This window comes from Caloenas nicobarica, chromosome 21, assembly GCF_036013445.1.
Source record: "Caloenas nicobarica isolate bCalNic1 chromosome 21, bCalNic1.hap1, whole genome shotgun sequence".
NCBI classification, from domain to species: Eukaryota; Metazoa; Chordata; class Aves; order Columbiformes; family Columbidae; genus Caloenas; species Caloenas nicobarica.
Window position 1 is genome coordinate 4,273,588 of NC_088265.1, and position 14,696 is coordinate 4,288,283.

General features: G+C 55.3%; 1 protein-coding gene across 1 annotated transcript in view; it reads left to right on the forward strand.

Annotated features, from left to right (window-relative positions):
- Positions 1–14,696, forward strand: part of CACNA1S (calcium voltage-gated channel subunit alpha1 S) — a 40,929-nt gene that overhangs the window by 13,927 nt on the left and 12,306 nt on the right. The window contains exons 11-29 of the mRNA XM_065649731.1: positions 623–848; positions 1,107–1,314; positions 1,644–1,764; positions 2,158–2,272; positions 2,398–2,491; positions 3,261–3,330; positions 3,547–3,679; positions 3,931–4,060; positions 5,357–5,416; positions 6,039–6,145; positions 6,573–6,660; positions 6,759–6,866; positions 8,040–8,092; positions 8,363–8,509; positions 8,786–8,987; positions 10,051–10,209; positions 10,544–10,654; positions 11,144–11,227; positions 14,249–14,305. Coding sequence (XP_065505803.1) covers positions 623–848; positions 1,107–1,314; positions 1,644–1,764; positions 2,158–2,272; positions 2,398–2,491; positions 3,261–3,330; positions 3,547–3,679; positions 3,931–4,060; positions 5,357–5,416; positions 6,039–6,145; positions 6,573–6,660; positions 6,759–6,866; positions 8,040–8,092; positions 8,363–8,509; positions 8,786–8,987; positions 10,051–10,209; positions 10,544–10,654; positions 11,144–11,227; positions 14,249–14,305 — 2,273 coding nt within the window. The remainder of the gene's footprint in view (positions 1–622; positions 849–1,106; positions 1,315–1,643; positions 1,765–2,157; positions 2,273–2,397; positions 2,492–3,260; positions 3,331–3,546; positions 3,680–3,930; positions 4,061–5,356; positions 5,417–6,038; positions 6,146–6,572; positions 6,661–6,758; positions 6,867–8,039; positions 8,093–8,362; positions 8,510–8,785; positions 8,988–10,050; positions 10,210–10,543; positions 10,655–11,143; positions 11,228–14,248; positions 14,306–14,696) is intronic.

A 14,696-nucleotide genomic window follows, 5' to 3' on the forward strand; every position in this document is an offset into this window, starting at 1 on the left:
GTCTTGCTGTGCATGCACAGCCACGTTGGGGCTGTTAGACACATGCAGACTTGCTCACGCACACAAACACAGCCTGCACACGTGTGTGTACACTGTCCCCACTGCACTGTCACACAGCTGCACATTGAACACGTGTGGTGCCTACAGTTATGCATGTAAAGTGCATATATTCTTAGGGACATGGTTTTGCATGGTGAACACACACAGAGCGTATACGTTTACACCTATACATGCATAGTACACACAAACACGCATTGCACGCACTGATGCAGTACAGCCACACACATCTATGGATGCAGTCACACTACCTGCGCCCCCCACACGCAAACACACGGAGTACAGCTGCACATACGTGTGCACAGCTCAACCACGTGCACATACACTCACAGCCTAGTACACATGCACACGCTGCATGCACTCACATGCACAGTGTAGCCACACTGTCACACGTACAAGCACACAGTTGCACATCACCCTTCTCCTCATCTTCCTCTCCTGTGTGCTCCCTGAAGAACAGCATTTACTGCAGCTGCAGCTCAGGGCTTAGTGGTGGGCAGAGAAGGGATGTGCTATGCTGAGATGAAGAGGTCCATGCTCTGATGGGCTGGATCTCCCATCCCAGACAACGCCAACCGGGTGCTGCTAGCACTCTTCGTGGCCGAGATGCTGCTGAAGATGTACGCACTGGGCCTGCGCCAGTACTTCATGTCTCTCTTCAACCGCTTCGACTGCTTCGTGGTGTGTTCGGGGATCTTGGAGACCATCCTGGTGGAGCTCGGCACCTTGTCACCCCTGGGCATCTCCGTCCTGCGCTGCATCAGGCTTCTCCGCATCTTCAAGATCACGAGGTTGGGGAGGGACCTCTGTGGGTGGTGGGGCTTCTCCTGGTGTCACTGGCCTTGTCCCTGGGGAGGGCTGCAGTGTGAGCAGAGCTGGTAGCTCCTGGATGGCAGAACAAGGCCAAGCTGGGGAATTCTGTCTCCAAAACATGGTCTGGGAGTGGCAAGAGGACAGAGCAGGGCTTGGTGGAAGTCTCCTGGAGTTCCTCTCTTGCTCTGAATTCTGGGACATTGTAAAAGGGGGTGCTGCGTCTTTCCTCTCCCCAGGTACTGGACATCCCTGAGCAACCTGGTGGCGTCCCTGCTCAACTCGGTCCGCTCCATCGCCTCTCTGCTCCTCCTTCTCTTCCTCTTCATCATCGTCTTTGCACTTCTGGGCATGCAGCTTTTTGGGGGCATGTTTGACTTTGAGGACATGGAAGTGCGGCGCAGCACGTTTGACAACTTCCCCCAGGCCCTCATCAGTGTCTTCCAGGTCTGGGGCCATGGGAAGTGCAGCAGGGGCTGGACAATGGGGTGCTGGGAGTCTTGCCTGGACTGTGGGTCTCCTGGCAAGAGCTGGGGCTCAGAGAGATGTGGGTTTGTGGGAGGCAATGTTGCTTTGAGGCAGAAGCAGGGACATGTGAATGGGGTCACGACTGGTAGTGCAGGATCAGGGCTTGAGCACAGAGGTGAGGTCTGGCCATGGGGCTGTAGGGTCTGTGAGGGTTTGGGACTGGAGCCAGGAGGGCAGGATCAAGCTGTGGGGTTCTGCTGTTCTCTGCTGTGGAGGGTCTTCAGTCCCTGTTTCTGCTCTGCTCCCAGATCCTGACTGGAGAGGACTGGAATTCAATCATGTACGATGGGATCATGGCCTTTGGGGGCCCATCCTTTCCCGGCATGCTGGTCTGCATCTACTTCATCATCCTCTTCGTTTGTGGGAACTGTATCCTCTGCCTGCAAAGCCAGGCCCAGGCTCCCTGTACCCAGCCCCATAGCATCAGCTAAATTGGACTGTGAAGAGGGGGTGGAGCAGGGGCTTTCTTAAGCTTTTCACTGCTTGCCTTAAGCTTTTCAGTTCTGAACAGCAGCGGAACAAACCGTAGGGTTCAGGGCTTGCATTGGTGGTGGCTGGGGTCTGGAGTCTGGAAGAAAGCACCCCACGGGGCAAGTTTGGATGACCAGCAGGGATGGGTGCAGGATTAGGGACCACCAGCCAGGGTTATCTCAAGGGTTCAACTCCAGGAAGGTTTCTCAGAGCACCCTGGAGACCATGGGAAGCTCTTGCCACATCCTCCAAAAGGAAACCAAGTTCATATCCTTAGTGCTGTCCCTCCAGATATCCTCCTCAATGTCTTCCTGGCCATCGCGGTTGATAACCTGGCTGAGGCTGAGAGCTTGACCTTAGCACAGAAGGCCAAAGCAGAGGAACGCAAGCGGCGGAAGATGTCCAGGTGAGTGCTGCTGTCCCTGGCAGTGGGAGCTCCCAGACCAGGTGCTTTGGTGTGAGGGGACAGAATGGCATCACCCCTGCCCCTGCCCAGAGTTCAGCTCCTGCTCTCCCCTCCTCTCTGCTCAGAGGTTACCCAGAGAAGTCCGAAGATGAGAAGCAGATGCTGGCAAAGAAACTTGAGCAGAAAGCGAAAGGAGAAGGGATTCCCACAACAGCCAAGGTCAGTGCCAGTGGGGCTGGGCCTTGGGGAGCTCCTCCTGAAGGACCAGGCTCCTCCTCCCACCAGCCAGGACTGACAAAGGCTTGGAGCCAGCCTGGGTCTGGACTATTCTGGGCCAAAATTGCTCTATACCTTAGTATCCTCTGGTGGTGGGGGCTCTTTGGGCCCAGACAGGACATGTTGCCTGGTTAAACAGGTCCATTTCTGGGGATCCTTTTCCTCTGATTCATTCCCTTGGCCACAGCCAGTTGTCAGTGGTTGAGATGGGCACATCAGTGTGGAGTGGAGCAGAGCAGGTCAGCAGCATCCCCACAGACCTCCTTCGTGTCTGCACCAGCACCTCCTGTATGCAAAACCTTCTATTCAACTGTGCTGTGTGCCGAGCTGCCTTTTATAAGCATCTGTCCAGCACTTACTTCCCTATCCACTCTACAGAGATGCCCCAGGGGAACTCACCCAGGAGTCACCCCATATCTTATTCCACCCACCATACAGGTGCATGGCCCCAGGCTCTTGCCCAGCATGCACTCCCCTGTCCCAACCTCTTGGTGTTGCTCTTTGCTCACATTGCAGCATCCCTGAGGTGTTTCCTCTCACCCTGCTCCATCCTGGGCCAGGACTCCAGGTGCTTGGTGCTGTACGGGCCCAAGGCAGGGGCACTGCTTGCCCCACGTGGCTTCCAAGGCAACAGGGTCTGGCCACCATAAAACATTTGGCAGCAATACTGGCACACGCAGCTGCACGTCCTCCTCTCTGTCTCTCCTTTCAGTTAAAAGTGGACGAATTTGAATCCAATGTCAATGAAATCAAAGACCCCTACCCTTCTGCGGACTTCCCAGGTAAGACTTGTCCCTGGCAGGGCAGCAGGAAAGCTGGGGAGGCACTGCAGAGGGATGGTGCCAGAACCCTGGCTGCATGAGGAGCAAAGGATGTGGTGACCCTCCACCAACCTTGGGGTACTGAGGTTCTTCTGGCAGAGGATTGTCCATAAGGTTACTTTCTCTCTCCCTCTCTGGGTAACTTTTTCCTTTTCCCTCCTCATGGCCACCCTGCAGGTGATGATGAGGAAGATGAGCCTGAAATCCCCCTGAGTCCTCGGCCACGTCCCCTTGCAGAGCTACAGCTGAAAGAGAAGGCTGTGCCCATGCCTGAAGCCAGCTCCTTCTTCATCTTCAGCCCAACCAACAAGTAGGCACTGACCCTTCTCCCTGCCCTATGGAGCCAGGCTTGGCCCAGGTGCCTCTTGCACTGAGTTTTCCAGTGGGGTCCTGCTTGTACCTAAAAGTCTTCTCTGTGGAAGGGCTGGTACAGACATCCCTTCATGCCTAGGGCCTTCCTGTCCACAAGGTTTAGCCATAAACTTCTTCCAGGCTGCCATTGCCTTATGCGATGTCCCTCTGGCCCTTCGCAGCATCTTGTGCTGTTTCTGTCCCTGGCAGGTTTCGGATGCTGTGCCACAGAATTGTCAATGCCACCTGGTTCACCAACTTCATCCTGCTCTTCATTCTGCTCAGCAGCATCTCACTGGCAGCTGAGGATCCCATCCGGGCCGAGTCGTTCCGCAACAAGGTGCCTGTGTGTCTGTGTAGGGCTGGAATAAGTCAGGGAGACCTCATGGAGACCCCCAGCTCCCCAGTAAGCAGAGACCAGTTTGCAAGATGTCGTGCCTGGGCAGGTAGCTGTGATTTCATCCCTGCCTCTGGAAGTGCAATACACTCTGGGAGCCGGTTGTGTTTTCCATTCAAGGCACAGCTAGGACAAGGTTTTACTGCCCCATGTCTCAGTTAACTTCTGGATGAAGAAATCCACCTGACAGGGTGTGCGAGGTTACCTTGATTCACAGCTGTGGACTCAGAGTTAATCACAGAATCATAGAATGTCCTGAGTTGGAAGGGACCCACAAGGATCATCGAGTCCAACTCCTGTCCCTGCACAGGACACCCCACAGGTCACACTGTGTGTCTGAGGACGTTGTCCGGTCTCTTCTTGAACACTGTCAGGTTGGGGCCGGGACACCTCCCTGGGGAGCCTGTTCCAGTGTCCAGCACCTCTGGGTGAAGAACCTTTTCCTCATGTCCAGCTGCCCCTCCCCTGGCACATGTTCCTGCCATTCCCTGGGGTCTGTCACTGTCACAGAGAGAAGAGCTCAGCCCTGCCCCTCCTGCTCCCCGGCTGAAGCTGCAGCCCCATGAGCTCTGCCCTCAGTCTCCTCCAGGCTGAACAAACCCAGGGACTTCAGCTGCTCCTCATACGCTTCCCCTCCAAACCCTTCACCCATCTCGTAGCCTCCTCTGGACACTCTCCAGCAGCTTTATCTCCTTTTTATCCTGTGTCCCCAGCCCTGCACACAGTGAATGCTGCAGGTGAGGCCGCCCCAGCGCAGAGCAGAGCGGGATAGTGGGGACAGGGGCATCCCGTGAAGGGGCAAACTGGATCACTGGTGTGTGCAGCATCCTGAAATGCTGCCGGCATGGAGCAGTGGTAGCCGCAGGTCTGAGTACAGGAGGCACAAATGAATCTGTGCCAATGTGGGGTCTGACACGGGTGGGGACATCTCACATGGGATAGCACCCAGGGCGCTTTTGGGGGTCAGATGCTTTCAGGTGAATCAGGTCAGGCCTCACTCAGTTGGAAGCTGAGAGCTTGGCCCCAGGCTGCAGGTTGGATCATGCACTGGGGAAAATCAGCAAAGCTGAGTGAAGTTCAGGAGTCTTCTTGGCATTAGGTTTATAGGCTCTAACGAGCTAGAGGGACTCCCCAGTCCACAGGGTGGAGGGCAAAACAGCAATGCTAGGATGTTTGAACGCACTGGAGCACTGCCCAGGTCACCCAAATCTCATCCAGTTCTGATGCTTCTGCCCCCAGATTCTCGGATACTTTGACATTGGTTTCACCTCTGTCTTCACAGTCGAAATCGTCTTGAAGGTGAGTCCCTCTACCCTGTGGTCCTGTCCGTGCACATGGCCCAGCGCATGGGTCCAGACTGTTCTGGCCATGGGCACTCATGCTTTTTGGGCATAAGCTCGAGGTCCCAGCCAGGAGGAGCTGCTGGCTGATCCTCTTGTCCCCGGAGTCCATGCAGTCTGGGTGGTGCATGAACTGCCCTGGAGCCCACGCGTTCCCTCCGGTGAGGTCAGGCAGCCAAGTCAGCTGTGCTGTGACACAGGGATAGATGAGCCATGGCACCAGCTTTTCCGCTCTGAAATTACCTTAAGAAAAGCTTTGAGAAAGCAATGGAAATTTGTGGAGTAAAACAGTAATTCAAGCAGCTGCTGCTTGTTGCTCCTACTCCAAGTGCCTTTACTCTTCTCCTCTTTAATTTGCTAAATGACTGGCAAGTGTTTTGTCTCCAGCCAGTACAGCACGGAGGATTTACAGCTCAAGTCAGCTTCCTGCCTGGCTGCAGAGGTACAGGTCTGAGCAGGACAGGGTCCGCAGGCCATGGCGCTGTGAGGAACCTCTTGTGTGCCTTATCATCCCAGGGCTGTGGAGGAACCATGCCCCTGAGCCCCACCTGGCCTCTCTCCTAACTCCTTCTGCTCCCCAGATGACAGCCTACGGTGCTTTCCTGCACAAAGGCTCCTTCTGCAGGAACTCTTTCAATATCCTTGACTTGCTGGTGGTCGCTGTCTCCCTCATCTCCATGGGAATCGAGTAAGCACCTCCACGCTTCGCGGGGTGGGCACTGGTCTGTTTAACCTGGAAGGGCAGCTGGGGTGCTGCAGCTCTCTGTGCTGGGTGGAGAAGGAGCGGCCAGCCCAAGGGCTGGGCATTAGCCCATGCGTTGGTGTCCATAAAGTCATGCTTAGGGGACAGGGCATGGACAAAGGGGAGGCAGGGAGGCAAACTCCTTGAGGGTCAAAGGTGAAGATCTGGGTAGGAATTCAATCTGGAGCTGCTTTCTCCAGCTGCCAGTGTCCCCTGGCCTTGTGTGGGGCAATGACTTGGTGACATCCGCGTGCCTCTGCCATCCCTTGCCCTTCGCTCCTGGTCCCAGCCTGGTCCCTGGCTGCCTGGTAGGGCCATGCCAGGCTGGCCTGGGCGGGGAATTGCCCCATCTCAGCTCTGCCTTCCTCCTCAGGTCCAGTACCATCTCAGTGGTGAAGATCCTCCGGGTGCTGAGGGTGCTGAGGCCTCTGCGAGCCATTAACAGGGCAAAGGGGCTGAAGGTAAGAGGGAGGCTGGGGCGGAGGGTCCTTGGCCCACGGGAGACCTCCCGGGAGGTTATGTGGCATGCTCATGTGTTTACTGTCCTCAACCTCTACAGCACGTGGTCCAGTGCGTGTTCGTGGCCATCAAGACTATCGGTAATATTGTGGTCGTCACAACATTGCTGCAGTTTATGTTTGCCTGCATCGGGGTCCAGCTCTTCAAGGTGAGAGGTGTCTCAGATGGGCAGGAGAGACATTCTGCTCACGCACATCCTGGACAGGCTCTTCTAGCCCTAGCCCTTGGGGATGGTGTCTCCCAGTGTTGAGGGCAGCACAGGTTGTATGCTCTGTACTCTGCAAGAAGACCTGCATGCACAAGACCTCCCAGCAGAAGAGCCTATGGTGCAAGGAGGGCAGGAAACACCAAGGATGCTCTCAGGTCCAGACAGCACATGTAAAGGGACCAGCTGCCCCACTTAGTGCCTCAGTTTCCCCTTTCTAAGGCAGCAAGTGCTTCTGACTTCCTCTGTGCTTTGGATGAAAAGTGTTTCTCATGGCACTACTCTTGCTCTTTGGGCTTTGGCTGCTCCAAGACGGAGCTAGCTATGGCTGAGCTCAGCTTTTTTCTAATAATTGAGCTTAAATTCCCAGCTGACATGGGGAGAGCTTTCAGGACACCCTGCAGACTGAGCAGACCTGTCAGCATACCTTAACTTTTAGTTAATTCTGTGGTTACTGTTTTCTTCCCTATTTTCCAAATAGTTGGCTCCCAGAGAGGATGAGCTCGGTAAGTCTCAGTGCATGACCCTGGAAGATTTATTCCGATTACTAGACAAGGTTTGCTTGTCTCACCCTGGGGCTGACCCCAGGGTCTGCCATGGCCCGTGAAACACCCTGTGAACTGGGTTGTATTGACATGCAGAGTGGGGAAGCCAGCTGAGGTGAGAGGCAGGAACCAGAGTCAGCAGAAAGGCAGGGTGGGCACTGACCGTGTGCTGTGAAAATGTCAAAATCCCCAGGACTTCTGAAGTCACAGCAAAATCACAGCCTCTCCTGATCTACAACTACTTGAAAGGAGGTTGGAGCTTGGAGAGTATTGGTCTCTTCTCCCAAGTAGCAAGTGATAGGACAAGAGGAAATGGCCTCAAGTTGCACCAGGGGAGGTTTAGATTGGATATTAGGAAAAAATTCTTCCTGGAAAGGGTTGTCAGGCATTGGAAAAGGCTGCCCAGGGCAGTGGTGGAGTCACCATCGCTGGAGGGGTTTAAAAAGTGTTTAGATGAGGTTCTTAGGGACATGGTTTAGTGCCAGAGTTAGGTTATGGTTGGACTCGATTATCCTGAGGGTCTCTTCTAACTGAAATGATTCTATGATTCTATGATCTCTGTTCAATGCAGGGCAAGTTCTATAGATGCACAGATCCATCCAAGATGACGGAGAAGGAGTGCAGGTAAGAGCTCTCTGCAGCTCAGCCCCAACACGGCCGTGGCTCGGGAGGGGAGGGCTGTGTGTGTCGGGGCCACTTGTGTTCCTGCATGAGGATATTGCATCCAGAAAGTGGTGCTGGGGTCTTGTGATATTCTCCCTCACGCTGGGGTAAATCAGAAGCAAGCACAGGCATATCCCCCCCTCCCCGGGACCAAAGAGCGCTGGGCTCATGCTGCAGCAGGGAGGCTGAGGGGGACCCTGCCCGGTGAGCACTGCATCCCTTCTGCTGCAGGGGTTATTTCATCAACTATGTGGACGGAGACCCCACACAGATTGAGCTACAGGAGCGTGTCTGGGTGCACAGCAACTTCCACTTCGACAACGTCTTCTCAGCCATGATGTCACTTTTCACTGTTTCCACCTTCGAGGGCTGGCCAGAGTGAGTCAGGTTGTGTGGGACCCACTGAGGGATGGGGCTGTGCTGGGAGCAGGTCACTGCCGCAGGCCTGTCCCATGGTAAAGAAAGAGCTGGCCAGGCTGGGGAGCAGGGCTAGCCACCCTGGCAGTGGCTGTGGAGCTGACAAGGTCATCCCAGCAGCCCTGTCTCACTGTTGCTTGATTTGGAGTATCCCCAGAGCTGTCTGTGACCTTCAAGAGGAGAGATGGTCTTTCCCACCTAATTAGGATCTCTGTTGCCTTGCTTTCCCTCCTGTAGGCTGCTATACATGGCCATTGACACTAATGCTGAGGATACAGGCCCTATCTACAACTACCGGGTGGAGATTGCAATGTTCTTCATCATCTACATCATCCTCATTGCCTTCTTCATGATGAATATCTTTGTGGGCTTTGTTATTGTCACCTTCCAGGAGCAGGGGGAGAGTGAATACAAGAACTGTGAGCTGGACAAGAACCAGGTAATGGGACTGCTGGGACAGGGTAAGGTGGATGAGCCCCGAATCTGGCACTGCTAGGGCTGGCCAGTTTGGAGAGCCCTCGCTGGTGGCACTGCTGGCGCAGATGAGTTTAACCTGGCACAACACAAGCCTTCCAAGGGAAGGGCAGAGTGGACCAGAACCAAGGAGTTGGCCTTCTGGTGCAGGTGGGGTGTCCAGACTGAGCTGGAGCAGAGGGTTGTGCCCAGATCTGGTCTCCCCGGTACAAAAGCAACACGGACGTACTGGAATGAGTCCAGCAAAGGGCCAGTGAGGTGACTGAGGGTCTGGAGTATCTGTCGTACAAGTAGAGGCTGAGAGCTGGATCTGTTTGGTGTTGAGAAGTCTCATAGGGATCTTACCTATGTGTATAAATACCTAATGAGAGGGTGTAAGGAAGGTGGAGTCAGGCTCTTTTCAGTTGTGCTCAGTGACAGGACAAAAGGCAATGGGCACAAACCGAAGAAAACAATAAATTCCATTTAAACATAAAACCCCCTTTTTTATGGTGAGGGTGATCAAGCACTGGTACAGATTGCCCAGAGAGGTTGTGAAGTCTCCATCTCTGGAGGTGTTCAAAACCAACTGGACAGGGTCCTGGGCAACATGCGGTAGCCCCGGTTTGAGCAGGGAACTTTGACTAGACCATCTCCAGAGACACCTTCCACTGTCAACCCTTCTGTGACGCTATCATGCTGCGATTCTTGGCCAGCTCTGAGAGACGCTGGGAAAATGCCGTGAAAACCAAGCAGGCTGAGGACTGGAGGGGTCAGTAGAAGGGCAGCATGGCAATCTTTGGAGGCAAGTGATGGTTTTGGAAACTTGGTCCCATGTGGGTGCTCTGGGGGTGTGTTTGCAGAAAGCACAGCAGATACTACAACCATCACTGTCCCTGGCTCGTGTCACTGGGTTGAGAGAGGTGGGGGGGGATCCAGCTTCTGTCAGTGGGGATGTGCAACATTGCTGGTGGTGCTGACTCTGTGCTTGCCCCCCTGGCACTGCCCCATGCCCTTCTGTGCGGTCACACGTGCCCTCCTCTCCCCAGCGCCAGTGTGTGCAGTACGCACTGAAGGCTCGCCCGCTGCGGCGCTACATCCCCAAGAACCCCTACCAGTACCAGATCTGGTATGTGGTCACCTCCTCCTACTTTGAGTACCTCATGTTCTTCCTGATCTTGCTGAACACCATCTGCCTGGGCATGCAGGTAAGGGGCACAGTGCCCACCATGGGTGGTGAAGGGGTGTCTACAGGCTCGCTCAGCCCTGCCACCTCCCACAGAGCTCCTGGGGAGGAGACCTTTCCTACACAGCAAAGCTCATGGTGTACGCACGGCACCCCTGGAGACAGGGACAAAGTGGGACTGATTGGATGTGGGGAGCCCAGAGAAGGGGCTGTGGGGGGCAAATTTCCTTTTTGCTGACCATTGCTTAGCCACAGGTCTGTGGAAGGGGAGTCTGCATCCAGTACACACCAATTGGCTCACAAACGGAGGCTGGACCTGCCGTGGGCTAACACAGCTCCTCCTGCCTTCTCCTCAGCATTACAACCAGTCTGCAGAAATGAACCACATCTCAGACATCCTCAATGTGGCCTTCACCGTCCTCTTCACCCTGGAGATGATCCTCAAGCTCATGGCCTTTAAAGCCAAGGTGAGAGAAGAGCACGGTCCGGAGAGCAGGAGAGGGCTTCAGGCCAGGCCAGGGGGTTCCATTTCCCCTGCACTGGACATCTCTCCAGTAAAAGCACCCTCAGGCTTGCAACTCCAGAGAACTTCTTGTGAGACCCTTGGGGACCCCCGTGCTCAGGACCTGTGTGTTTCTGGAAGGACTACTGTTTGTCAGGGCTACCCTTATTAGCCAAATCCAACCCAATCCAGCCGTCTTTGGGGTTATCTGTCACTGGTGGTGTCATAGCTAGCCATCTTGATCCACCCTCCTCATTTCACACCCTTGCAAGTCAGGACCAAACAACTGACCAGGCGGTACCAGGTCTGACCAACATCCCTGTTTTTTGGCTCTCCCTGAGGTGCCAGAGGTCACCGGTGATCCTTCCAGCACTCCTACCTCTGGGGTCCAGCATCTGTCTCATCCTTGGCTTGACCCTTGGTTGTTCACTCTTCTCTGGCTCTTCCCTGACAGGGCTACTTTGGGGACCCCTGGAACGTCTTCGACTTCCTCATAGTGATTGGCAGCATCATTGACGTCATCCTCAGCGAGATTGACGTAAGTGTCAGGCTGCTCAGGCGTGAGGGTGTCCCTGCAGAGCAGCCACCGAGCCTGCGCCACGGCACCTGCCCCGGGGCGAGACAGGGATGTGGTGTCCAGCTCTGCAGAGCGTTCGTGTCCTCCTCTCTCCCTGCTCTGCTTGGTGCTGAGGAGGGATAAGCCAGGATCGGCCTGTGCCATGACTGTGTGGAGACCACAGCTGTGGCCCTGTGGATGTGAAAGCACTGTTTAAACGTAGAGGCCATCCTCAGCTGGCTGGCATGTCACGCTGCCCTCTCCCCTCCCTCCCCCTGAATCTGTAGGCACTGGCATCCTATGGAAAACTGTCTACAGGGCTGGACGTGTGCCAGCCCCTGCACCACTCACCCCAGACAGGCAGTAACCTGTGTGTCCAGCCTCAGATCAGTGCAGGTGGGAAGAAAAAGGGTTCCCACAGCTCCCTGTACCCACAGGACACAGCTCTCCCATGCCAGGGGAGGGCCAGACATGTCAAATTTCAAGGCATTTGCTTAGTGTGTGTCCCTTTATACAGCGATCCATACATATACACATACTGACTGTATATGTGTGCATGTGTATACTCTATATGCTATTTCAGAAGCTGTACACCATATAAACTGCATGGCTGGGTGCCCACAGGCAATAGCTGTATGGTAAGCGCTCTGCTGAGAGCATTTTCAGAGCAGTGCTAGGAAGCCAGCCTGCCACTGCATTTCATAGCACTGGAACATCCACATCCAGTGTCTAGCAATGAAAATGCCCCTTTGTACCAGGTGGTTGTGTGCTGCATTTAGCAGATCTGATGGTAACTTTAGAAGCAGCTGCAGGATTGGGTAGATTGTAGATTAACCCCCCCTAGTGACTTTGCATGCCACCTCCTCTTGGGAGTAGGGTTTGCTAGCTCTGGTGCACCACAGGGCTGCTGCCACTGCTACCCCGTGCAGGGTAACCTTTAGCTGTTCTCTGTGATGGGGAGGAGAGGGTCTTCAGGGGCCCTTGGTGACACTCACTTTCCTCTCTGGAGTGGTCTGGACCTCACAGAGCTGGGATGAGCAAAACCAGCCACCCTCCTCCACTGTGGCAGCAACATGCTCCTCCCTGCACATCAATACTGCCATCCTCTGGGCTCCTCAGCCTTGACGAGCTCCAAGATTTCATACCAGTGTCAGCAGCTTTCGTATGTCACCACATCCTCCAGGACCCCATCCTTGGCCCCCCAGCTCTCTGCACCAGTGACTTGGTCTCACATTGCCTGTACAGTGTCATTTCCTAGTGCACTACCTCCTTCCCCATCCTGTTGTTACTCAGAAATGGAGTTCAAAGGATACTCAGGGCCCTGCCCTGGGCAGAGATTTCCAGTCCCTGTAGACCAGATGCCAAGGTGCTGCTGTACCCAGCCATGGGTTGGTGGGGATGCTCAGGAACACAGGTCACAGGCCCTCAGAGGAGTCTGGTGCCCTGCTGGGCTGGCAGGGACTGACCCAGGTGCTGTGCTGTGTGTGCCACAACACCACAGGGCTGTGCATAGCACCAGGCAGGATTTTAAGAATGGTCCTATATGGCCTGAGCTTCCCTGGTCTTCTCCCCCAGGAGTGCTGAGAGAGCTGGTCTCCCCTCACAGTCCTCCAAGCTTTTCAGGGACCTCTGTCACAGGTGGTCCTGCTCTGGCAGGTCTCATGCTCCTGTGACCACCTGTCCCCTCTTGAGAGCAGAGCCCCTCATGGCTTCCCCACCCTTCCTCCATGTGCTTTCCTCTCCATCCAGCCCACACCTCTCCAAGCATCACCAAGCATCTCCCAGCCATCTGGTGATGTGCAGGGGGATTAAGATTAGGAGGTGGATGGCCAACCTCAGCTCCCCTTCCAGTAAGTGTCCTCCCTGCTGAGAGGTCAGTGCAAGGCGGGTCTGTTAGCTCTGGTGCCCAGGAGCTGTTTGCAACCACTGCAACCACCACAGCTCACCTTGCCGGTGCAGGCAGACCTGAGGGGCTGACGTGTTTCAGGAGGGTGGCCTTCATGAAACCAGTCTGCACCACAGTGCAGGGCTGGCAGGTGACACCTCACAGCGGCCAAGCCATTCCTGGTGGCACCCAGGCATATGACTCTGGTTTGCAAAGTCTGTCCTCTCCTCCTCTGTCTTTGCATTCTGGCTCTTTTCTCCTCCCTCTTGTGTCTGTGTGTGGCTGTCAGGGTGAGGCAGTGAGGAGGGCTGTGCCATCAGGAGCCAGGCACCGCAGCCAGACCCTCACGGCTGCTCAGTCACTGAGTTCGCCCAGATCCCAGGGAGTATGAAGGGGCCTGGGGCAAGAGGGAAGTAGGAGTGGGGGCCCCTCTGGCACTGCCACCCCAGGCTCTGAAGTGCAGGGGTGGGCAGTGTCCATGCTGCTGTGTCAGCCCTGCCACTTCTGCCCTGGAACTCAGCCCCTTGGCACGGGACGACCCTCCCAGCCTCCCCAAAGCCTCCTGCAGCCACTGGCTGCGTCCCCACAGGGACACAGGGGACATGCAGACTGAGCCAAGGGGCAGGTGTTGGTGTCTGCATTGAGGAGCCCCCCTGCCCCAGAGCGTGTGTGCACTCCTCTGTGCGTGAAGGTGTGTGCCTGCCGTGTGCTGATGATCAGCAAATCCTGGGTGAATGAGCCACCTGCCACAGCCCTGGGCTTCCCCTGGCGCTGTCCATGGGAGGCAGCAAAATTACACAGTCCTGAGCTTTGGCCCGCACGCCCGTGCCCCAGATATATATGTCACAGCAGGTGGGATGCAGTGAGGCATAGAAGTGGGTAAGTCCCTCATGATCAGTGTGCTTCCCTGACTATCCATCTGCTGCCTCTGCCCCTCAAAAATCATGTTGCCTTGTCTGTGAGCCTGAGTGATGGTGAGTCCTGTCCTTCCCCTGTGCTCCTCCTCTTGTCCTCAGTTTCCATCTTACTCTTTCTTCTGTGTCTGTGTCTTTTGCAGCCATCCCTCGCTCCCTCTCATTCCTGCCTCACTTCTGCTGACTCTCTTGTTCTCTTGACAGACTGTTCTTGCACCCAGTGGCGGATTATACTGCCTTGGCGGAGGCTGTGATAGCATTGTAAATATCAGCTGCATGTGCTTGCAGTGTGCCCTTCTCCTTTTGCTGCCCATGGCCATGCCAGCGTGCCCGTGGCCGGCGTTTGCATGTGTCCTGCATGTCATGAAGACACACCAGACCCAGCTGCTCTCTCCATGGCATAGCTGAGAGGAGCTTGGGGTGAGACACCCCACACACAGACATGCTTTCCCACCCTGAGATGTGCCAGGTTGTTCCTCAGCACTCCTGGGTGCTTCTGCTGGCCCAGCGCTGCTCTCCACCATCACACCCCCCGGCACAGCGATATCTGACCTGAACGGGACATCTAACAAAGGTGTCCCTGGCTGTTGAGGGCAGGACAGTTGGCCCTTGTTCCTCTGACCATCTCTCTGTCTCTGTAAGGTCTGAAGAG